Source organism: Lepisma saccharinum, chromosome 6 (genome assembly GCF_977018435.1).
Source record: "Lepisma saccharinum chromosome 6, izLepSacc3.1, whole genome shotgun sequence".
In the NCBI taxonomy this organism is placed as follows: domain Eukaryota; kingdom Metazoa; phylum Arthropoda; class Insecta; order Zygentoma; family Lepismatidae; genus Lepisma; species Lepisma saccharinum.
In genome coordinates this window covers 93,620,214-93,645,285 of record NC_139234.1, presented here as the reverse complement: position 1 = coordinate 93,645,285, position 25,072 = coordinate 93,620,214, and the positions used below count along the sequence as shown (strand labels likewise).

Below are 25,072 nucleotides of genomic sequence, written 5' to 3'. Positions count from 1 at the left end.
CATATGACTTCCAAAACCCATTATTGCATAATGCTGCTTTGCTGTAAAGCTACTGATACAGTACCAATTTGTGCATATTACTTGAACCATACTTGCTTGAATCATCATTGTTGCATTACTAAAATAAAGAATTGCTTTTGGCTGTGATTTTTGTTGATTTAATGAACAATGCTTATTCATACCATCTCGTTAATTAAAGAAGTCAATTTGTTAAAAGTGGCAGAAAAGCAAAGTAAAATAAACTAAATCAATCGATGAAAAGAAGATGACTGAAGGAATGGGATTCAGAAGACAAACAAGAATCCATGACCTAAATTAAGTGATTGCGAAAAGTCATGCGAAAAACTTAGGCATTGGACACCACTTTTGGTATTCTTTCTTATATGTAATTTGATACTTCAATTTGTCTATTTATCCGAAGCAAAGTTGAATTAAAAACAAATATGAATTACCAGTATCAAACAAAAAAAAAACTACAACTTTCAAAATTTGTTACATGAATTACTATATTTATTTATGAATAAATTTTAATATTCTTTTAAACAACCTCCTCCACCAAACTTAAGCATAAATGGACCCAAAATATGTTTACATCATTAGTACATGATCCTGGATTGTCTTACTTTGTGCAAAGAAAACAACAAAAAATGTTATGTTGAAATTACAGTAACAATTTTTTACATTATAATTGTCATATTTTAAAAGTATATTTGATGTAGCAACAATTAACAGATTCTATGTTAAATTTAATGAGTTTCATGTTCAAATTGCTGCATGTCTGACATCCTTAAAAATAGAAACATACAATGTCAAAACTAAAAAAATTCTAGAGAAACCCAAAACAGGGTTGCTGCGATTTTTTGATATGAAATTCCCTCACATATCCAGGTTTTCCAGTCCAAAAATGAATTTCTTCCAGATATATTTATAAACACGATTTTTGCTTTGGAACCTGTTCTTTTCAATATATAGGTCTGTTAATTATTATGAATATTCACTTTCACCACATCTTTTAAAGCAAATTTCATTCCAAGCACGCGAAAATTCAAACAATAAAGACAATTGACACCATTTCTACTAGTGTTATAATCTTTCATGCTACACCAAAATATACATGACAACAAGACCAAGATCTGTAAAATAATAGATGATAACCTCTTCTTCACCAACCTTTCTGACAATTATGATCATATTGTTAACCTACTTTATATATCAATCAGTATGCTTGGACTACAACTTCTACTTTCATATTCTTTTCAAAATGTGGTATAAAAAAGTGAAAATTAAATATATTGCCTACGAGTCTATGTAGAACGAAATTCAAAGGAACCATAATTTTGTACCCCAGACTGAGAATCATAAGGATGAGAGGAAGTTTCTGAACTGAATCTTTTTGGGGAGTGGAATCATAAGAACCGATTTTAATTTGCAACTTTTTCAGACTCCAAAATACAGGGTGGGGCACGAAATGTCATCCATTCAAAATGGTTTGTACATTGTTTATTACACAAAATATGTAGTACAAAGAAATTAAATTACACATACTACAATGTGGGGAGCTAGCACATGTTCAAAATGTCCACCTTCTTGTTGTAGAACCATTTTCAGACGGACTCTCATGTTATTGACAACTCGGTGACACAAATCCTATCTCAATCTCTGGAAAAAGATATTGGTGTTGGCTTGCACTTGCTCTACAGTTACACCTTCCCCTTTAGGTAGCCCCACAAGAAGAAGTCACATGGGTTAATATCGGGGCTGTGTGAGGGCCACATTGCTCCACCAAGAAAACCATCTGGAAAACAATGAACATGGCATGAAGGCCAAACTGATTGTGCAGGAAGTCCAAAACAATGTTCACTGAATGCAGGCGAGCCTCATCTTGCATAAACCATAAAATAAACCAATGGGTTTCCGCTTGCCAATAATTGTGGAAGGAAACAAAACTGTTTTTCTTTACTTTCTGCTGCAGTGTAAATCTTCCCGTATTGGCCATGTTCCATAAACTACAGCCAGGGGCAGGCTGGGGTGCCTATGTGTTACATTGTTACAGGCTCCCATCTGTTGAACCAAGCATGAACCAAATTGCATTGTGTGAAAATATAGTACTCCAACACTCAACGGTATGAAAAGTACAGTATATGCCATTTCGTGCCCCACCCTGTTCATAGAAATTGCAGATGATCTGCAAAATTCCCTGACATTTCCACTTCCCTGCTTTCCATGTTTCCAGATGCGTAGCAACCCTGCAAAAGAAGTATGATAAACAAACACTGTACTTGCACACCTAATTTGCACACATCTGTGAACAAAATTCACCTAGAATTAAAGTTCAAATTCCAGTATTAATACCACATTTATGTATGTATAACGCGCACCCTGATTTTTGATGGGGAAAAGGGACAAACAATTATATCTTGTATATACAGTGTGTCCGAGAAAAAATATACCAATAAAGAATTTAAATAACTCAACAATCATTAACGATAGAAATGTCAAATAACGTTTATTTGGAAGAGGGAAGAAAGGATTTTTTTTACCACCAGAAGAGAAAAAATCGTAACATAATTAAGTGCATGCACTGCTTTGTTCGTGAGTAGTCTGTACAATGGCGCCGTTTACTGTTCATCAGAAAGTTGAGTGCTGCTTTTGGTTTGCAGAATTGAAGTCTTCTGTAACGGTACAAAGAAGATTCCGGCAACAATATGGACAGGAAGCACCAGAACGTCATTACATTATTAAATGGCATAAACAATTGCTGGAAACAGGGTCTTTGTTGAGGAAGAAAGGTAGTGGTCAGAAGCGTGTGAGCGAGGATAAAGTGGTTGCAGTTCAGGAAGCTTTCCAGAAAAGCCGGCGTAAATCTGTGAGACGTGCTAGTTCTCAACTTCAAATTCCACGTTCTACTGTGCATGATATCGTACATAAAAGGTTAAGGCTTAGAGCCTACAAGTTACAGCTTGTTCAGAAACTAAAGCACAGTGATAAACCCACTAGGTTTGATTTTGCTAGTGAAGTGCTATCACACATTGATGATGACAATGAATTCCTGACACGCGTAACATTTTCAGATGAGGCTACCTTCCACATTTCTGGAAAAGTGCATAGGCATTACTGTAGAATATGGGGTGAGCAGAATCCCCATGCAGTTGTTGAACATGAACGCGACAGCCCCAAGTTGAATGTGTGGTGCGGTTTGACATGAGATACCGTAATTGGGCCCTTTTTCTTTGAGGAAGCTACAGTTACAGGTGCTAGTTACCTGCAAATGTTGCAACAGTATGCTGTACCTCGTATACCTCATGGGTACATGTTTCAGCAGGATGCCCCCCCCCCCCCACATTATGCCCGTTGTGTTACTAACTTCCTTAATAACAATTTCACTGGTAATTGAATTGGGAGGGGTGGACCCATTAAATGGCCACCACAGTCACCAGACTCCTTTGGACTTTTTCCTTTGGGGTTATGTGAAGACTATGGTTTACCAAGCACCTGTACAAGACCTCAATGATCTCCGTGAAAAAATTATCGATGCATGTGGCTCCGTCACTCATCAAATATTGAAGAACACTTGGATGGAGGTTGAGTACCGCCTTGATGTTTGTCACGCCACCAAAGGAGCACACATTGAGATCTACTAAGGTGAAATTTTTTTCATGTTCTTTCGTTAAAAAAATTCTATGATTTTCTCTTCCAAATAAACATTATTTGACATTTCTGTCGTTAACGATTGTTGAGTTATTTAAATTCTTTATTGGTATATTTTTTCTCGGACACACTGTATTGTTCAGTAAAACACAAGTTCAAGAAATGTGCTACGATGCCAGTGGTCCTGGGTTCGAATCCTGTCCTGAGCATGGATATTTGTTAGCGTCCAATCATCAGTTTCATTATTGGGGACCCATCTTCCTAAATTAGCCAAAAGTGGCACAAAAAGCGAAGTAAAATAAAGAAAGTCAATCAATGAATCAAAGTTCAAGAAATGGCTTTCTTAGTTGTAGTTCGTAAAGCTGTTGCTATGCGGATCAAGAGTGAATGACATAATAACTATTCAATGAGTTACCAACCCATTCCACCCCCCACCCCCTTCTCCCTCCACTGTGCTTAGCATCCCATAGCTTTTACTTCTGTAACTACCTTGTTTATTCTCTTGTAGATTTGCAGCACTCGGGGAGTTATTTTCCATTATTTCTTGCCTGACAAATACCACTGATATACATCCCGTGTGATGGGAGGTGCATGCTCGAATTCTGCCAGAACAGCACCACTTTTCTTGATGCTGTAAAACATCCCATTACAAAGTGAAATATGTGAAATGGTCATTTCACGTTCATAGTGATTTTTTAAAAAAAATATTATTACCAAAGAAATTTAACCTGATAATTTTTATTTGCACCTGTTGACATATACGTGTTATACATACATAGTGACATAGTGAAAATATGCATGCTTTCATGTTAGCTGTCCAAATTATTCCATGTGTAATATGCACCACAGTTTTTGAGGGCAAACATTTTGGGGAAAAAAGTGCACATTATACGTGAGTAAATATGGTAGTTTCTAGAATTACTACCATAGACACTTGAAGTAAGAAGTGCTTAATTTAAAAAAATAATATTAATAATAATAATAATAATATGTTGAAATTATTGGGGACCCATAATCCCCTAGCAAAGGCTCCTTTGTTTCTACTAGTTAGCTACATAAATCATAAATCCAATTCACTGACAGGTCTGGCTGACCAGGAATTCAAAAAAGAATAAAAAGCATACATGCACACCTGACTTTCAATTTCCATATGGCACATTTCCATTGCTTTACAAACTGTTGCACTCTGTCTCCGGAGTTGAATAAGAAACAACACTAACTCCTCATGAGTTCGACCAAGGAGATCACCTGCTGATACATTCAGACCCCATGGGTTTGACATTCCATCTTGTTCATTCTGCTAATAGGCAAGTGGGTTAAAGTAATTAGAAAAACAAAAATAAAAACATAAATGGGACAAAACAAATAAACATTAAACAATAAAAAAAATTAATAAAAACAAATATAAAAGTAAATATAAAAGTAACTATTGTAATACACTCTACTGTGTGGATAAAATTAAGTACAATGGAACTCTGGTTCTACATTGACTGATTCGGTGTTTTACATCCACTTTATGCACAGTAAGGCTAAACGGGACTGGACCTACAATTTAAAGTGGAATCCGAACCACTATGTGCCTCCACCGAGAATCGAACCCAGGATCCCTTGATTACAAGGTGACGATGCTACTACTGCTCCATTGGGGAAGCCTCTCTGATTCTACATTCCTAGAATATGAAGTTAACTGCCACGTGAGTTGTATTTAATGCATGCTAATTTTATGACAAGGGCCTCGTGAAGCATATTTAACTCACACATCTCTTTACCTTGTGAGCCTTGTGGTGCACAAGCAACTCACGCTACCATGCTAGAACATACGTGTTACATGAAGAGAGGGCCTGTGGACAAAATTTTGCAGATGCTTTGTGAAAATCTTATTTCGTGATGCTGTTATTGTTACAATTAATACAAACAATTTAAAAAGCATGGAACAGATGTACATTAACTTCTTTTATATTTATGTTAGCCTTAAATTTCACTTAAATATGGGAATAAAACAAAAAAAAAACATTTCCACTCTGTTTCAAGGTTTTCTGATTGTGCTTTTGGCCTTAAATTATTGCTACTCAGCTCCTCGAATGATATCGATCCAATAGTATACGGCAGAGTCCTGTTACAAATAACAAAGACTCAATGCTCAGAAAAAAACAATAACAATGCTTGTAAAAAACCAATAAATATGCTGTGAGCTAAATATAACTCACCCACATAAAATAATTCAAAAAACAATTTTTCATCTAGTCATCAAGAAAAATATTCCTTTCAAGTTTTTATTATATTCTCATAATAAAACACCATGGCCCCAGGGATTTTTTTTCTATTGCAGCAATCAACGTTCTATACATTTGCATGTATTATAACTTAAACTTCCTGATTCTAAAGAAGCAAAGTGTTGATATTTTAATATTTCCCAATTTCTAAGTTACAAAAAATTATGTAATGGCAGTTCCACTGTACATATTGCATACGATATCTTACGTATTATAAGCACTTGAGATTTTGTTAGTGGCTCTTTGATTTTTCTCCTTTTCACTAATTTCTGTTGATTCAGCTAGATCCATCCATTTAAAGTTCCCACATGCTTAAAGCATCATGAAAAACTGAGAATTGTGCATATAAAATAATATGCTATCAATGGCATGTTCTCCATGATACCAACCTAGTAAACCAAGCTTCTTATACTTTTATAAGGGGTGTCTCACTCACTCTTGGCCCCAGATTTTCGCATATATAAAAAAATAAGTAGTTCTTGTAATTTAATAACATTTGCTAAGGACATACCTTGGTGTGTGAGAAGCATAGTGAAATCATAAGAATGAGCATTCTAGGTGTGCACATGTGCGAGTCAGCCATTCAATGCAGTCTTACGGATGCATGTTTGTTGCTGTGTTACAGTTATGAGATTGTGGGTGTGTGTTCTTGTTGTGAAGCACCTGATACAGAGTACAGTGTGGTTTGTGTTTGTAGTACAGTACAGAAAAGTATGGTTCAGTATACAGTGGAACAGAACAGCGTGTGTTTATCGTGTGATGCTGTGCCTCCCATTATGTTGGCGGCAGTCTTCCGTAACATGGCAAGACGTGTGCAGACATGCCTTGATGCTCATGGCGATCTCTTCGAACATTTTCTTTCATGTCACCATGCTTCACACACACCAAGATATGTCCAATTTACTGATTTACATATGTCACTCATCATTTTCCATCACCCCAATTACATGCAGGGATGTGGGGGAGCTGAAGGGAAATGATCGAGTGGCTATTTAAAAGAAAGACATGACCTGCCACAACTCCAAACAGTACTGGCAGGAGAACACTGCTTCTTCCTTCCTGCTTTATGTGCCACACTTGGCAGTGGCAGTGTTGCTACATGAAGATAAATTTCCCTTGGTGAAGGGGACTCGAGGTCCAATTTCAGGTAAAAAGGGAAATTTTATGAAAAATATAGAAATTGCCAGAAAATTTGAAGTTGCTGTCAGACTTCTCTTTTTGTTTAACTTGCCTGGTGTTTTATTTCTATGATATCCAATTAATGAAGGAGGGATGAAAATAAATATATACAATAAATAAGGATTGTTGCAGTAAACAAAGTCAAATTTTCCAAATACGTCACTGTATTCTATCTCAATAAAAATACTTCTCCATTTAACAACTTACTTTATTTGCATATGGCTCCGAGTCAGACATACTTCCTGGATTGCCTCGGATGTCGCTGAGATTACTTGGCTGACCTATCCATGACAAAGGCTTCTCCAGTGACTGCACTTGTCTTATCAGAGGATCATGGACAGACCCAGATGCTGAAGCTGAAAATGAAAGATTGCCACCTTTTAGTAATACACTCGCTCCATCATTTCTTATTTGCTCAGAAAAAAAAAGAAAGTCAGGACACACTTGGAATCTGTGGAAAACTTATACAGTGCTTTTCATGGTCAAGTGAGTGGTGGCTAGCGTGCCCTGCAGTGAGGGCACGTCTGCCAGCATTTCAACCCACAGCTTTACGCTAACCTTGGCACTGGACACATTCAGTGCATCAGTATCCAGATTGCACGTGTTTGTGAAGTGTTAAGGTCTCAACAAGTGTTTTAGATTGTTTTGTTTTTGTTTACGTATTATTGGTGATTTTTTTCGCCGTCTAATAATGCCACGCTATATGTACAATTTAAAACAACGAAATTTATGTACGACTCTTGTCATTACGAATTCTTGTATGGAAGCTAGAAGGAGTTTGGCAGCAGAATTCCCAGATGTTCCTGTGTTGTACAGTGTTCGAAAACTTCGGAAACACGGTCTGTTCTTGATAAGAAGCGAAGGGTGAAACAGCATGTGCTTACTGAGTTGGGACATGATTAGAACATACTCCTCAAAAATCCCTACGGAGACTTGCGCAAGAAATAGAGATTCCCATGATGTCTGCGTGGCGAGTTTTTAAACTTGAAGCAACACATTACAAGTATTGAAAAAATATATATATATCAGGACAGAAATTGAAGCAATTTCGGAATAGAAACTGATAGGTTAGTGAAAATTTCCTTTAAAAAATGCTGTAAATGTATGGAAGCAGGAGAACACCTCTTTAAACTTGTAATTGTACGAACTTATTTCATTACATAGCTAGCAGTTCCAGTTGGATGTTTCATATGATTGTGTGCCTTGCACTTGCTCTCAGATTTGTGTTTGTTGAGAGTTATCTTCTACCAGTTACAATTTTTCTTACCTGAAGTACAGAGTGTTTCAAAAGTCATGCAACCCAAACATTGAAAATTTATATCACGAAAACCGTAAGAGATATTTACATCAGGTTTGCAGCATTATAAAGCCTCATCCTTTCAGATATTTTTTCAATGCTTAACATTATCAATTTATTCCACACAGAAAAAAATAAATTAATAACTGGCGAAAGGCAGCGTTAATTTTTTTCCAGAAATGCACTTTTGAGTGAGAAAACTATATAAGAAATTATCGGAGAGTCACAATTATACGTCTGATGACTGATCCCATGTCAATCTGTCATTTGCGACTAATGATGATCATATGCAGCATTTGATTGATTTATGACTGGCGATTTTATGGGTTGAATGAAAAAGTGCCATTTTTCGAACATATCTCCGTAACTGGCAACACTAGCAGGTTGAAATTTTGTCACCAGACACATGCAATATGTGCCTAAGTATTGTCCATACATTTACGTTAAAAATCATAAATCATGATTTTGTAGCGAAATAGGACCCTTGAGAGAATCCTAGGCAGCCCCTGGCTACCCAAATTTTCTTCGCTCACACTTCGCCACTACAGTGCGTGGTTGATTCAGCATGGCGTATTCATTGGAGAAGTGCATGTGCATTGTTTAGGAGTATTTTACTACTCATTCTTACACTCATGTGAAGAAGTTTTTCAAGATAAATACCCTGCAACTGTTTTACGACTAGTGTGTCTATTTCAAGGAACCGGAAGTGTATGGGACAAAACAAGAAATGGTCGCCATCATCTTTAATCGATGTGCGTACATGCCTGGAACAATCTTCAAAAGCCTGAGGAAACTTGCGTCTTAAGCGGACTTGTCACTTTCCAGTGCTCATAGGGCTGTGAAGAAAGCTACCCTATAACCATATCGCGTTCGCGCTGTTCAAGAACTGCGACACCTTGATAAAGATACACGCTTGAAATACTGCAGGTTGTTTCGATATCTCATCGAAGAAAATGGCATCATTAATTAATTCCTTGTTTTTCACTGTTAAAGCCTGGTTCCATTTGAATGGTTATGTCAACAGCCAAAATAGCAGAAAATGGTCTTCTGAAAATCCTCATGCGTTCCATGAGGTACCGCTCCATCCACAAAAACTTGGAGAATGGTGTGCCATACCCCGACGTATCCCCCTGTATACCATTTTATTTGAGTGAACAGTGGATTGTATTGTGTACCGAGATATCATCACTCAGTTTATTTCCCTGCTTCAAGAGGATGAAAGCGATTGCTGGTTTCAGCAAGATGGTACTTGCTACTTGACATACATCCAACGAAACTATGGCGTTTTTGCGCAACTTTTTTCATGAAAGGATTATTTCCAAAAATTTGTGGCTCCCAGATCACCAGATTTATCCTCTCTAGATTTCTACCTTTGGGGTTACCTCAAAGGAGTAGTTTACAGGACACATCCAACCACTCTGCAATAATTAAAGACCAACATTGAAACTGCAATTTTGAACATTCAGGAGGAAACACTTCACCAAGTCTTTTTAACCAACATACTTAGAAGAGTGTGATTATGTATCCATGAGAAGGGCACCCGCTTTGAGCATCTCCTGTAAAATTGACACATTTGCTGTTGTTGTCAGACTGTTTCTCTTTTCCGACTTGACAGCAACCAACAATATCAAACACCAACAAATGATTCCACAAATTGTTAAGAGTTGGTATTTACAGTTGAAGATCAATTCCCGGATGTTTTCAGCAAATTAACAACGTTTATAAAATATTGTAATTGTTTTTGTTTGGATAAATGATAACAAATTTATTGACCCAGTGATAGCCTACATGATTAGTTTAGTGATTTAATCCCAACATTTAATGTCCAAATTGTAAAAATTATAATAATAAAAAAGTAGACACAAACCCAAAAAAACCTTGACAAATATGAACGTGTAGTAGCCGCACTTATGCCTCGCCGTTACCATTTCGTAACAGCTGTGTTAGAATGGCAGGGTTGCCAGGTGCGTAGAAATTTACACTTACAACAAGTCAAATTTCAGTACAAAATTATGATTTTGATTTTTCATGCAAATGTAGGCCCAATATTTAAGCACATATTGTGTGCGTCTGTTGACAAATTTTCGACCTGCTAGTGTTGCCAGCTACGGAGATATGTCCCAAATATGGCACTTTTTCACTCAACCCATAAAATCGCCAGTCATAAATCAATCAAATGCTGCATATGATCATTATTAGTCGTAAATGACAGATTGATATGGCATCAGTCATCAGACGTCTAATTGTGACTCTCCGATAATTTCTTATATAGTTTTCTCACTCAAAAGTGCATTTCTGGAAAAATTTTAATGCTGCCTTCAGCCAGTTATTAATTTATTTAATTTTCTGTATGGAATAAATTGATAATGTTAAGCATTGGAAAATATTTCAAAGGATGAGGCTTTATAATGCTGCAAACCCGATGTAAATATCTCTTACGGTTTTTGTGATATAAATTTTTAATGTTTGGGTTGCAGACTTTTGAAACACTCTGTATTTCTCCACCTCCTAAACATATTTTAACATAAAACAAATAACACTCGTCAACAGCCAAAATGCGACATGAGTGATATATACAATTTCTAGTCCATATTGGTCCCCTAATTGCGAAACTGTCGTTAAAAATTGTAATTGACTAATTATAATTGAGTTACAGGGCATTGTTAATTTGAAGAATTTCCTATTATATGGTATTGCATAGTTGTAAAATGTTGAGTTTTTCTTATCCTTTGTTTATTTGTTGTAAGGAAAGGGGGAAATGTTCAAGACCAGCCACAAAATATCTTTATTCATTGTTTTGTGAGGTGTGTGTGCATTTATCGAAGATCGTGTTTGCGTATTACATGGTTCGTTTATGGCAAGGTTGGCATTTAATTATAATTCTGAGTGATTTGGTAAAAAATGCCACGTAAATGCATTGACAATGCTAACAATTTTTGTTATGTTTGTGGTCAAATTGTGTTTTCTGGATAGCGGAGAAATTGCTGTAAGAACAGCATACAATTTGTATTTCGGTAAATACTGCAAATTCGGAGATGAGATAAGATGTGGGCTCCACATTTCTGTTGTAAGACCTGCTACATGAATCTGCTGGACTGGTTGAATCACAGAAGACCATCGATGCCATTTGCTATTCCCATGATTTGGTTGGAGCCCACTAATCATACAGACGATTGTTTTTTTTTTTTTTTTTTGTATGGTCCCACCAATACAATGTATGTCCAATACTAAAAAGAAGACAATTGTATTTCCAAATATTCGTTCTGCTACTCGTCCTGTGGCCTACCTGTTCCAACGTCCCCTGAATCCTATTCCGTAGACTCACAAGACAAACCGTACGATCCACAACCTTCCACATCTACAGATCCAGACTTTGCAGGTGATGTTAAACTTACAGAACAGCACAAGGTTAGCCAGAGTGAAATGAATGATTTAGTGAGAGATCTTGAACTTTCAAAAGCCAAGGCAGAGCTATTAGCCTCCAGACTTCAACAATGGAATTTTCTGGCTAGTAATGTGAAGGTGTCATTTTATCGTGGCCGTCAGAAAAAGTTGGAAGAATACTTTTCTACCGAAGGAGATCTGATATACTGCAGTGATATTAATGGTTTATCGGGAGCTATGGGCATTAAGCACATCTGTGAGGAGTGGCGGTTGTTCATAGATGCATAGGTATTAAGTCTAAAAGCTGTACTGCTTCATAACAACAATCAATTGCCGTCAATCCCTATTGGTTACTCTGTGCAAAAGAAAGAATCGTATGATAGCCTAAAATTCCTCCTTCAATCAATTAAATACAACAACTACAAATGGAAAATATGTGCAGATTTGAAAGTCATTGCTATTTTAACTGGACTCCAACAAGGCTATACCAAATATTGAACTGTGGAGTGTGATTTATTGACTGTTTGTCCAATTTTTCTTAACGAATAACCTCTAAGGGCCAAATTTATAGTAACATCCTTCTGATCGGAACTAAGTTCCTTCACCTTGCACATTTCGAACATGCTGATAGATAGGCCTACAACAATACCCACGCCAGCATTCCGCTTCACAGGGAGCGCACCTGCATGTTCAAAATTGTTACAAAGTTGCAAACTGCACGAAATCGCCCTAATAGTGGTGGTGCTGTATGGAAGGAAGATTGAAACTCTTGCCTGTATGAATAACAATGATGCATGAAACAGCATGTTCTTCTCTTCTCACATAAATTATATGCTCTGTTTATACACTTTGAACATACATTCTTATTGACATTTGTTGATGAAACCTTCATTAACATTAATTTCCAGGTACATATGAAAATGATTATATTTACTAGTAGATATGACATTTTTTCCTCGGAAATTCTATGTGTACGAATAACAATGTTACATACTGTATAAAGAATAAAAATCTTCTATCTCACTGGAAAGCCATAATGAACAAAAGTGCAAAAATTATAACAAAAAAATCACAAATTGTATACGGAAGCAAAAATAAATGTGGATTTTTACTGACCAATGTTTATAAAAAAAATAAAACAATTACAGATCAAGATGGAAAATCTGGCTTGTAGTGGTGCTGATTTCTTCAGAGATTTGGTGTGGTCCAAAGCTAAACAAAGCATAAATACCGATTTATTTTGGTTTGCAGGAAAAGAGGAGGGTTTTGTTATATATATAAATCAATAGTTGGGACCTAAGGATAAGCACACTTGAGCTAACCTTTGAAAAATTGTAAAGTAGTCTGTTAGCTTAAATTGCTATATGCTTTTGCAATATACTTATTATGCCATGCAGCAGTAACTTCAATTATTTTTGTCTACACAAACTCAACTCTTTTGGTAAACAAATAGCCACGTTTATGTAATCACAATTAAGGATTTGGTGCTACGCAATTGGGATGCCCCAGTCTGGTCCATCAGGCAATCGCTTGGGTCACCTGGCCCTTAAACACACACGTGAGTAGTGTTTTGAACATTGGTTACGTATTGATATAAATATGTGACACTGCAACTTTCAGTCACATCAATGCAATATTAAGTAGCACACATGTGTTTACAGGTATAAGTAAAAAAAATTCTAATCCTGATTACATAAAACAGTGGCATATTGAAAACAGAATATTTTCAACTTGTACTTGACTATTCCGAAGGGTAACAAAAATAGTGACCGTTTTTTCAACGGACAGGCTCATTCAAGAGCATGAAGACCACAGTATTCCCAAGCTTCTTCCTCTATTCTTGCTCAAAATCATAATGTACAATACGTTTTCCTCAATTCAGGTTTGCAAAAGGAAATATTGAAATACAGTAAATGCACAAGCATACTGGACACTCACACCGAGTGATAAATGTTGTTGATGTGCCCATTTCAGAGCAGAATCCTGTGTAATTTCCACCTGGTTTATGCAAAGTCCTTGTGTGCAAAACTTACGTAATCTTAAATAAAGTAAATAACACAAATTTGAAATCTGAGGAAATGACTTAAAACGTTCTCACACAAAATCCTTCATTAATTTATAAAATTTCCATCACACAAATAATAATTCATTACAAAATGAAATCAGTTGAAAGTTGGGGCCAAATGAGAACACGAGGCCTGCCCCCCCCCCCTCCCAGTTTTGGCACACATGCAGATAAATATTATTTTATTATTAATATTGAAATATATATATGACATATGAAACTCTGGGAGTAAAAAAAGAAAATCTAGTAAATTTGATAGATTATACATAATTGAAAGTGAAAAATATGACATTTATGGAAAAAATACTTAGAATGTCCGGCAATATCTAACTTAGTGACAATTCTGGTAAGGTTCTAAATTTGGTGACAATACAGACATCTGTAACTTCTAAAGTATGCAACACTGATTTAAGTTACTAGTGTAGTTCACCAGTTCCTGATATGCAAACTCTTCAGACACGAATACGGGATGCTATAGAGACGGTGACGGAAGAGATGTTGGCAAAGACATGGAGAGAAATTGAGTATCGCCTAGACGTTCTAAGGGCAACAAAGGGAGCACATGTCGAAGTGTACTGATAACAAAACATTATGAGTTAAGCTACAATTTCCAACAAACCGCATATCTGTATCTAGCATAGTTCTTTAGCAATAAAATTTGTAATCAGGGAAAGACTTTATGCTCACCCTGTACATTTGAAATGTGCAATTTCATGTTCGATTTGTAAGAAAAATGGAACTCTTTCTGAGGTGTCAACACTATTGGCCTTATGGACGCATTAGCTATACGTTTTATTTTGTTTGTTGTTTTTTTACATGATTACAGTATTACAAAAATAGACCATAATATCTCGCTTGGTTTTTCAAGCTATATCAGCCTGCAATTGATTACAAAAGGAAATGGACAAAATGTCACAAGAGTAATGCACAAAATTACAAATTTCACAGCTTCAATATTTTGGCTTAAATGATTTCAAAGCCTATCATTGTGCACAAGAAGAATTGTTTTTGTTTATTTGAAAACATCAATAACATATCACTGTAAAATTCACAGAATTTTAATTTTTTCCTCAGGCTAAAAAGTTTTCTAGTCACAATCATAAAAAGGTAAAAGGTAAAGTGTTCCCCTGTGCATAGCACCACGCCATGAAGGCGTATAGGGGGTGTGGGGGTAAGTTTGTTTTTTTATTTTTGAAAAGATTAATACTATTTACTAAAGCTTTTTTTAACGTAAAGGTTCTGACCTTACAGTAAAAATTATGTAGAATTTATTCAAGTGGTAAAGTTTATGAAATTCAGTGAAAAATTGTGTGTGATGGTCAGTGGTCAAAGTGGAAATTCCGAGCTGGGGGATGCTTGTATGGTCAACATAGCAACATTACAGTAGTTGGGGGGAGGAGTACTTTATGAAAATTTCCTTCAATGGGGGATAGCATTCCCCAAGCACCCCTTTAGTACTGCCGATGGTCACAAGAGTAAGGGTGGACATGTGAATATTTAAACTATTATTTTATCTTTTATCCATGGATGTCCGGAAGGGGCAAGGGAGGCCACGCCCCCTTTGAAAATGAAGGTCCTCCTAAAAGTATATGTTTCACACATAATTTCATTTCAGTCACAGTAATTTATGTTAATTATTATAAGGGTGTTGAAGGAACATGATAATTTCAGACTAAAACGGTGTTTTTTGAGGGGGCATCACTATTATGGGAGAAGATAATGGCCCCCTGGAAAAAATTATCTTGCTTGCCCATCCATGGAAAAAATCCTGCGGACGCCCATGCTTTTATCAACTTCCCCTGAACAAAAATTCCTAGTTACACTCTTGTATGGATGCAGAACATTTTCAAAAATAAGAATCACTGTTCAGTGCTGAACTGTCAACTTTAACAAAGAACGAAAAATGTAAAATATTTAAGGATAGTTAAAACGGAATGAACATAAATCTAATGTCTTAAAATAACTGAAAATATAACAGATGCACATAAATGCACATATACTGTAGCCCAAGCATAAAAAACATTAACTTATTTTGTCTGATGGGGCCGGTTTCAGCTCCTGTGAGGGCTTGTGTAAAAAAAGAGGTATCTATATACAGTTTCGTTTTTCCTTTTTTTCCAGTGGAAAGATTCCAGTAACTACTCTTCAAGCATTAATACACTATATAAATTACATATACCCCCCCCCCCAGTGTGGGCAGAAATTAGCAACATAAGGGGTCGAATTTCCCCTCATCCTCCTGCAAATACCGTACCTGCATACACGGACACATGAATAAATATATATATTAGAGCTGAAACGATATCGAAACTACCACCGATACCAATTCTTGAAAATTGTAACCAGAGTTTTCATTTAAAATATTCAAGAATTACATCAGAAAATCAAAGTACCTCTTATGGAATCATAAAATACAGTTATTTCACATATAGCCTATTTGTAGAAAATCAATGGAAATTTCGAATTTTGCATAACTTCCAGGATAATTAGACCCCGCGAAAGTGTCGCTTGTCATTTTTGCACACCCCGCGAGCGATCAAAACGTCGAAAAAGTATCGGCCGGTATCGGTAACGGCTCAGCCATAAAATATACATACACACACATTTAAGCAGAATATAATGTCAGATAAGATAAACAATTCCAGTGGCAACAGTATTAGTTACAGGAAGCACCAACCGCGTGAAACTCGTGACCCTGAAAAATCACATTTTAGCACGTCACAACGCGACAACGATTTCGTAATAACATTGACATTTTAATAATCCTGCACTAACTGCAAAATTGATGTCATTTCGCTAAATTTCAGCTCATAAAACTATGGTATTAATGTCAAACACCTCCTTGCAAGATTTTATCCCTCCCTACTCATGCATACCTAACCCCGCAAACACCACACTTCATTATCAAATGTTCCGCCCAGTGTTGCCAACCAGTAATGAGCAAAATCACTACCGGTGATCGTCGTCTACGAGCAAAACTGAAGCACGCAGGCATGTGTGCATGCTGCTTCCAAATTTGATTAAGATGCTGCATTGGCGAACCGAAAGATGGAGTGTGGAATCCTATCCCAAATTCACGAGCGAAACACTGGAAAAATTCCGTTCCATTTAATTATTCAACTTTTAACATTGCTGGGGGGGGGGAGGGGTATAGTAGATGTAGAAGTGGTATGACTTATTCTGAACGTTACACGCATCAGTGTTAAAAAATACCAGCGATAGTGTAATAAAGCATAACAGAATGCATGTGGCCGCCAGTGGCGTGCCCAGGATTTTCGAAAGGGAGGGGTTATGTACACTTTTTCTGATAGTCAGCCCTAATGTCGCCATCTTTTCCTACCTTTGATGTTCTCTTTTTTTAGGATTACTGAGCCAAAGGGGTTTATAACCCCAACTAACCCCCCTTTGGGCACGCCACTGGTGGCCGCTCCCTCTCCTAACAGGCACGAAATTTTTAGAGTATAAAATAGTCATGAAGAGATTATATACAGGGTGCGGCAAAAAGATCTGACAGACTATGAAATAAAACTATACAGTTATGTGAATTGCTAGAAAGTATTGTATTGTATCCTTGAATACAGCTATCTGTACCATTTACAAAAGTGAAAGGGGAGATTTCAGCTAACAACATTTAGGTCCGAAAAATGACGTCGTCCAAGTAATGACCTTTCACCGCGGATTCAGTCCGTGAGCCTGTCAGTGAAGCTTTGCAGAGCTCGCTAAATCACAGCTGGGGTATAGCGTTAACTTGGCGGCATATTACTTCATTCTGATCGGTAAGTGTTCATGGTTTCTGAAAGCAAAGTCGAAGTCGTAGGCAGAGAGACCTGGCGATCGCGGTAGCCTCACAATGTCGCAACTGCAGGAAATAACATGCCCTGGAAACATGCTGTTGGCAACTGCCCTTGAAGGGTCGCGGATACACGGGGAGGGCGATAGGGGCGATCGGCCCTCCCTTCGGCCAGGGTTTTTGATATATTATTATCCTTAATAACGTTCTGTCTTTTATCACTAACTTTCATTGATTCGATAATATTTTTAAAGTTTCATTGAAGTCCATTTTATACTCAAAAAGACTAATCGGAACTGGACTTACCGTTTAAATTTGGACCCAAATCACTGTGCAGTGTGCCTCAAAAGGGGATCGAACTTTAAACCCCTAGAGAGAATAGGGGTTTGTCTTCTTTTTTAATTCACCTTACTCCTCACATCTGATCGTTCAGTTTTCTGTGGCAATGGGAGAAATTATGATAACATACAATAACAACCACTTATTGCAGCCATGGACCCTATTTTTGCAAAACAATAAATACTCTAATCTCTAGCACATGGAAGTCTACTTGGTTCCTGTTTACGATACGATATATTGTTTGTATAAAACAGTGCAAGTGTAGGTTAGAAATGATCTCGGTGAGATGTGCGGCACTCGACTGAAAGTCGCCTTCTCCCAATTGTAGCTTCTGGATCCGCCACTGCATTGAAGCCTTTGCTGCATGGGATGGAACCCTGTTCGAACCACGCTCGGCGTACAAGGATGTGGAGTTCAGATGCCAGAATGTCCAACTGAGCAATATCGAAACGTAGTGAACTGAATTGACGGTAAAGTCTGGTTTACATTGGTCGAGTAGACGGCAGAGTAGCTGGGGGAGCGAGTAGGATAAAGCGAGCTACTCTCCTCCTGTAAACAAGTGGGGAGAGAACTGGAGCCAGCACTCGCTCCAGTAATAATTGTCCGACAACATGAAGTTTATATAACTGTGCCGTGAATATGAGTGTCTATGTAAGTTTTGTCGATTATAGGAACAAGCAAAAGAAACTACGGGTATGAGGGACTTGTATTTGGCGTAGGATAAGTAAAATTGAAAATAAAGAATTTACGTTGTATGTACAACCAAAAACGATTGAAAATAGAAAATCAAGGAAGATAGTTGCCAACGACGTCCATGGGTTCATTCTGTCATAAGAGCACCAAACAGCCACTCTCCAACTTTGCTAGAGTAGAGTAGAAAGTGTGTAAACAGCTATTCGCCATAAAAGAGTCGAGTCGAGCAGACAGGCCAATTTCTCATCCCACTCACTCGACCAATGTAAACCAGCCTTAACAGTAAGACCATAAAAAAAAAAGTAAGACATTTAAAAATAAAAATAATAAAATACGGGCCAATAACCCCGAATTGCCGCTGGGAATTAGAGCATGAACATTCTCTGGGTATCTACTACAGATTCGTTATTATTATTATTTTCTTTAATGTCTCCACGGCAAACTTCCGATGCAGAGCGTTCCACTGCTCCATGGTGACTGAAATGGCAAGAGTAATAGCATCAGTGCCGCATCTACAAGTCTTGGACCCCCTGCAAAATATTACCAAAGGCCCCCCTCTACCTACACCCACCCAACTCATTTTTTTTAAATGGGAAGGAGGTTATGTGATATACGAACTGTTTTCTCACAACTGGAAAATTATAGATTTGTTACAATCATGCAGTCATATTTCTTTCCTGATTAAAGATAGGTTGAAGAAACCTTCACTCTTGCATTTCTCGTGAAATTCTAGCCTGATTTGATTCTAGTCTGACTGCCACGCGGGAAATCTGGTGTGGTTGATCTAAGGTCGGAATTTTTCCGGCTTTGTCCCAGCATAAAGCGGCTCTAGGACCCACCCAGCCTCAAATCAAATGGTATTGGGGGGGGAGCAAAGGCGGCCGCAGCGTGGTGTTTATCACATCACCTCCAAGATAACTGACATCGAAAATATGTGGGGCCCTACCCCCACATTCCCTAAATGTGCCTTCATGGCACTGTGCCCCCTAAAGGCTTACTAGTCTCCGCCCCCCCCCCCCCCGCACTGCGGGGTTATGCGGCTTGTAGATCCGGCACTGAATAGCATACAGCGCTAGTAGAGTCCCTAGATGTATGACTGCAACGTCGTATATGAATTTTGGCACAACAACAATGCATTTTTCAATATTAAAAAAGTTCACAAATTATTACTCTTAAAGGAAAATAAGACACGAGCGTGAAATACTCGCGCTACTAAATAATGGATTTGTAGAGTTATATCATTATAGTTTGCGACACTGATTCAGTCAAAAGAGCAACAAATCGATTACCATTCTGTTCAAGCTTCATATGCTCGGTTCAGGGCCTGGAAAAATCATCACGAACGCAGCGTGTCAAGAAGAGTTGAACTGTGCCCCTTCTTGATGTGTGTGTCTACTACATTTCGCAATGTACACCCAACAGCAAAAATAATAGTAGCCGAATGTGATGACCATGGATTGAAATAAAAACGTGAATAAGCAGAAGACAATAAATGCTTCTCACCAACAGAATTTCATTCCTTAAAACAACACAGGATGTAGAATAATTGATTGATTGATTTGCTTAATTTTACTTCGCATTTTGTGCCACTTTTGGCTAATTTGCGAAGATGGAGCGAGTGATGATATGATGAAATTGATGAATGGACACTCACAAACATCCATGCCCAGGCCGGGATTCAAACCCGAGACCCCTGGCGTCGTATCACAATGTGCTAATCGCTACGTCACTGGAGGCGGCTGGATGTAGAATAAAAAATAATGAAACGGTGATGAACAAATTACGTATTATTATCTTTGACTTGGCTGTACTACTTGTTTGTATTTCTCAAATTGTGCGTCGTAATTTAATAATCAAATTGTTAAATAGCAACAAGAATTCAGCATAATTCAAGAAATATGCCTACTTGGACTGTTTAAGAACGGATTCATGTATTTCTATCCATTATCAGAAAGAGATACATAATCATCTCGGTGGTCGAGTAGTTAGCACGGGTTTGAATCCCGGGTATGACATGGATGTTTGTATTGGTGGTGGTGGGGGGGTAAATTAGTACAGTTCGGATCCAAGGATTTACGGAGCGCTGTACCCCTTTCCACTGTTAAAAGCGGTGCCTGCATGAGGGAGCATATTCCATGAACCATTTATCCGCAAAATGAACTTAAAACGCATTTCATGTCGCAGTGAAAATGTCCATTAATGCTTAATTACGATGTTGAAATCACGGTAATGGTCAGTTTAGTGGCAATGCAATGCGTATCAAAAAGATGAACGTGCAATAAAAATCAAATTTCTGTTTCTCATCTTTCCCCCTTCGTGCGAATTAAAAAAATATATATATAATAATTGTACTTCTTGGCAACCGGCTCCCACGTGCGCTTTGTTGCCAAACGTCGCACACCCTTTAATTCTACGTCCAGCCAGCAGTGAATCTTGCGAAATAACATACAATTTAAATGCGTCTTTGTTTGAAATACATTTTAAAAAGTGTTATATGGCAAGAAGATTTTGATGCACATTTCTTGACAATTTTTATGGTATGCACTATTCCTTCCATGTTTACCTCTATACTATCGCGGCTATAGTGTATGCAGAGGAGATGCCACACCAGACGATTGTTTGGTAAGATCTTTCACTGACATCATTCAAATTGTCGTCATCGTTGCAATCTGTCCGTTTAAATGGGCGACAAAAAATGATAGAAAATTACGTTCGTACAAGGATTGGATAAAGGCTAGAAAATGCAACAAAAACTACAGTACAGCAAAAATGGATTTCATTCGTATTGTAACAAATTTCTATTGATATTTTACACTTCGATAATGCTTTGGATCGGAACGGAACGCACTTCAAATTTCCCGCTCACCGTGAAGCGAGGTGGCGACACTTTGGAAGTCACCTGCGGAACGTCATGCAAAATAATTGATTGATTGAATTGCTGTTTTAAGTCCACTTTATGCACAGTAAGGCTAATCGGTATTGGACCTACAGTTTAAAATGGAATCCGAACCATTAGCCTATGTGCCTCCACCGGGTATCGAACCCGCGACCCCTTCATTACAAGGCAACGACGTAACCACTGCGCCTTCGGGGAGGCCCTTGGAAAATAATTATTAATATCTCTGGTCACATTTGAGATACACACCCCGAACGTCTGAATTTCATTTGTATTGCATGATCCAAATTACCATATGTTCAAGAACGAAGTGATTTATTCAATTTGGCTAATTTGGTTAGAAGCCGTTAGAGATCGGTTAGTTCACATGAACTCTCCAGAGTAACTATTGCCTATTTTGGGGGGAGCGAGACTCATTCTCATACATAAGGTCGGTAGGTGCCGGGGCTTGCTCCGAATTGATACTTCCTGAAGATGAGGTCTGTTAGAAAAGAAAGGAAAATGTTTTCAAAGCAATTTGACTATTATTTTTCTAGCAATGCTAGTCTTGGTAGAGTCCTCTTCTCGCCTCGAGTGGCGAAATATACAGCAGACGCATATGCAGCGAGTCTAATCTTTCACAGGACGGAGTAAACATACCTTACCGAGACAAACCACTTTCAAGAATAAAGTTTTTCTGTTCAGCGCTCCTTTACGACGCTACGAACTTCCAAAATCGGTGCGTTCTCCTAAATATATGATATCTCATACAGTCTCGCAATAGTTAATAGACTTACTGGAACAACTAAACAAAATATTAGGATTTATCTATAAATAATCAGGTAGATATATCTCTGAAGAACTCTCGTGGATTATTTTTTTTAAACATATATAAAGTCTACAACGAGACCGAGTCTGCCAATCACAGAGTTGCGTTCTCGTCTCGGTTTTTAGAAAAGAACGAAGAAAATGACGCCAGATCAGAAATGCCAAAACGTGATTCATTGATGGATTGAAATGAAAATTGTGGGTGCGCCAGCACTTTGGCTATTTTGCACCCGTCACATTATACGGAGCCCAGTCCCTTACTGTAGCTAAAATCAACATCTGTCTCGGAGGTTTAAAATTCATTACCCATATTTAAGGACATCCGGAAAAGGGTGCCACGGTCCCCTGAAAAATAGATGCTACCATAAACATATATTACACACACATATTTCATTTCAGTCACAGTAATTTATGTTAATTATTGGAAGGATGTTGTAGGAGCATGATAACTTCAATCTAAGTACGAGTATGTGTTTCTTGAGGGGTTAAAACTATTATGGGGGGGAAATATGGTTCGTTTGCTCCCCCTAGAAAAATCCTGCGGATGTTCATGCCCATATCAAAAGTTGAGGCTGTAAGGGGCACTCAGTATGCACAAGGACAAACAGACAACCAGTGGCGTAGCAAGGGGTGGGCGAAGTGGGCGACCGCCCGGGACCTCGCGTCCAATGGTGGTTAACGATACGAAACATGTAATAAATAGAAGCGAGAAAAATAGATGGAAAAGGCCAATTTTTTGTGGGCAATGAGATTAAAACATTCCCTTTTCATCTGGTTAAACATTATAATTCGAATGGATACGTCAAATCAGGGGCGTGCATACAGGCAGGCGGGGAATAACCCTAAGGGGGGCCGAAAAGAGTAAAAATTATCGTCGTATTTCTCATGTGAAACATTTATGCATAAGTTCACGATAACTTGCTTCAACAATTTTACCCATTTAATCCTCTCTTGAGTGAAAAGCACTTCGTCTTGTATTCTCTTCTTTCTTTTGCTTCCTTCCTTCCTTCCTTCTTACAACAGACCCGTACTCAGGATTTTTATGAGGGGGACAGATCCGAAAATGTGGAACAAAGGGAAAATTCGAAATGCTGTTGGATTGATTGAGTTAGGTTATTTTATGACACTTTTGGCTAATCGCGAGGATGAGAATGAGTCATGATATGATGAAATTGATAAAGAAACACTCACAAAGGACGCTAATGCCCAGCCCGATATTCGAACCCGGGACACATGGCGTCGTAGCATGCTGTACTAACCACTCCGTCACGGCGGTCGGCGAAATGCGATTGGAGTATTAGATGTGACTGTCAATGTTATGTTAGGATTGCAGCTAGTACTAAGTGTACACGCAACGGCAAAAGTAATATGTCTATTACAGGCACGTATTTAAAAATTTACATCGGGGGGGGGGTCAAACCACGTTTCTCAGAAATAATAATAATAAATAAAAATTTAAATTACAATAATTGTTATGCAATTAAAATAACATTAATTAAAATATATAAATTAATACTGTATTGCTATTATTATATGAATAGGTAAAAAATACGGTACAAGAAGAGTAAAAGCATGTATTCATTATCTAGCGTACTTGTAGTTAAGATCGCTAAAATGTTGTATGAAAGCAACTGTCCTGACAAGGAAATCAGTGCCAAATAGATAAAAAAATATATATTTATTAAATAACAAAAAAGAATGTCAGATCAAGTTGACGAAAATTAGTTCCAAATTAATATGTTTGGTCCTGTCATTCAAAGTTCGACGGGAATAAATAATCCCCGATTATACAGCAAATACTAAACAAGTATATATTCATTATTTAATTTTAGTACTTGGTAAACCTTTGGGGAGGGGAGGGGCTCGTCTTTAAATATGTCCTTGCCAGTCCGGTAGAATAGTTTTGTCTTAAGTGTCTCCTAATAAAATAATTATGCAACAAGAAGTCATTGTACTACGTTAGCTTTGTTTAGACAGAAACACATCAAATTAATGTTAAATAAAGCAATTATAAAATCTAAATACATATTTACTGCCTTCAAATTAGTTCGGTGGAAATACGTATCACTCGATTACACAACAAATCTTAAACAACGTATATTTTAATTACTTCATTTTTGTACTTAGTAAGTCTTTCGGGTCTGGTCCGTACCCCCTGGACCCCCAACCTAAATACGTCCTTGGTCTATTACTATTTTCGTTCAGTTTGTTTTCCACAGTGTTGATGATAATGGGTTGAAATCAAAACGCCTCTAAGCAGATGTCAAATCAGATTCATATCAACAGGACAACACAGAATGTAGAGTAAAACCAGAATGAAAATAGTGATGAACAATAAGCCTACTATTATCTTTGCTATTGGCTGTACAATTGTAGAGTTGAAATGTTATGGTCCGAAGCAGTGGCGTGCCCAGGGGGGGTTGGTGGGGGTTAAACCCCCCCCCATTGGTTTCGTAATTTAAAAAAAAATCAAAACAGAAATACATTTTATTTCATAAATCGCCAATATTGTAAAATGTTTACATTTGGCAATGAGAAATGTATTTGCTTCTTCAATTACTTTTGATAATATTGGAGTTGAGTTACAGCAATGCACAAGCATTCATTCATTCCTTAGTCACTGAAAAGAAAGGAGAATTTCCTTCTCAGTATGGTCAAGAAAAGAGCCGTAACCCTTGGAATGCGAACTGAAGGAATCCCT

The 25,072-nt window shown here is 37.5% G+C and overlaps 1 protein-coding gene across 9 annotated transcripts in view; it reads right to left on the bottom strand.

Annotated features, from left to right (window-relative positions):
* kmr (pleckstrin homology domain-containing family A member kramer) overlaps positions 1 to 25,072 on the bottom strand; it is a 291,215-nt gene that overhangs the window by 65,924 nt on the left and 200,219 nt on the right. For 7 of the 9 annotated variants that reach the window (XM_083124233.1, XM_083124241.1, XM_083124238.1 and 4 more), the window contains 2 exons: positions 7,308 to 7,456; positions 4,781 to 4,948 (listed from right to left, as the gene is read on the bottom strand). In XM_083124233.1, the coding sequence (XP_082980359.1) occupies positions 4,781 to 4,948; positions 7,308 to 7,456 (317 nt within the window). The remainder of the gene's footprint in view (positions 1 to 4,780; positions 4,949 to 7,307; positions 7,457 to 25,072) is intronic. The other 2 variants (XM_083124235.1, XM_083124240.1) reach the window with 2 other exon arrangements.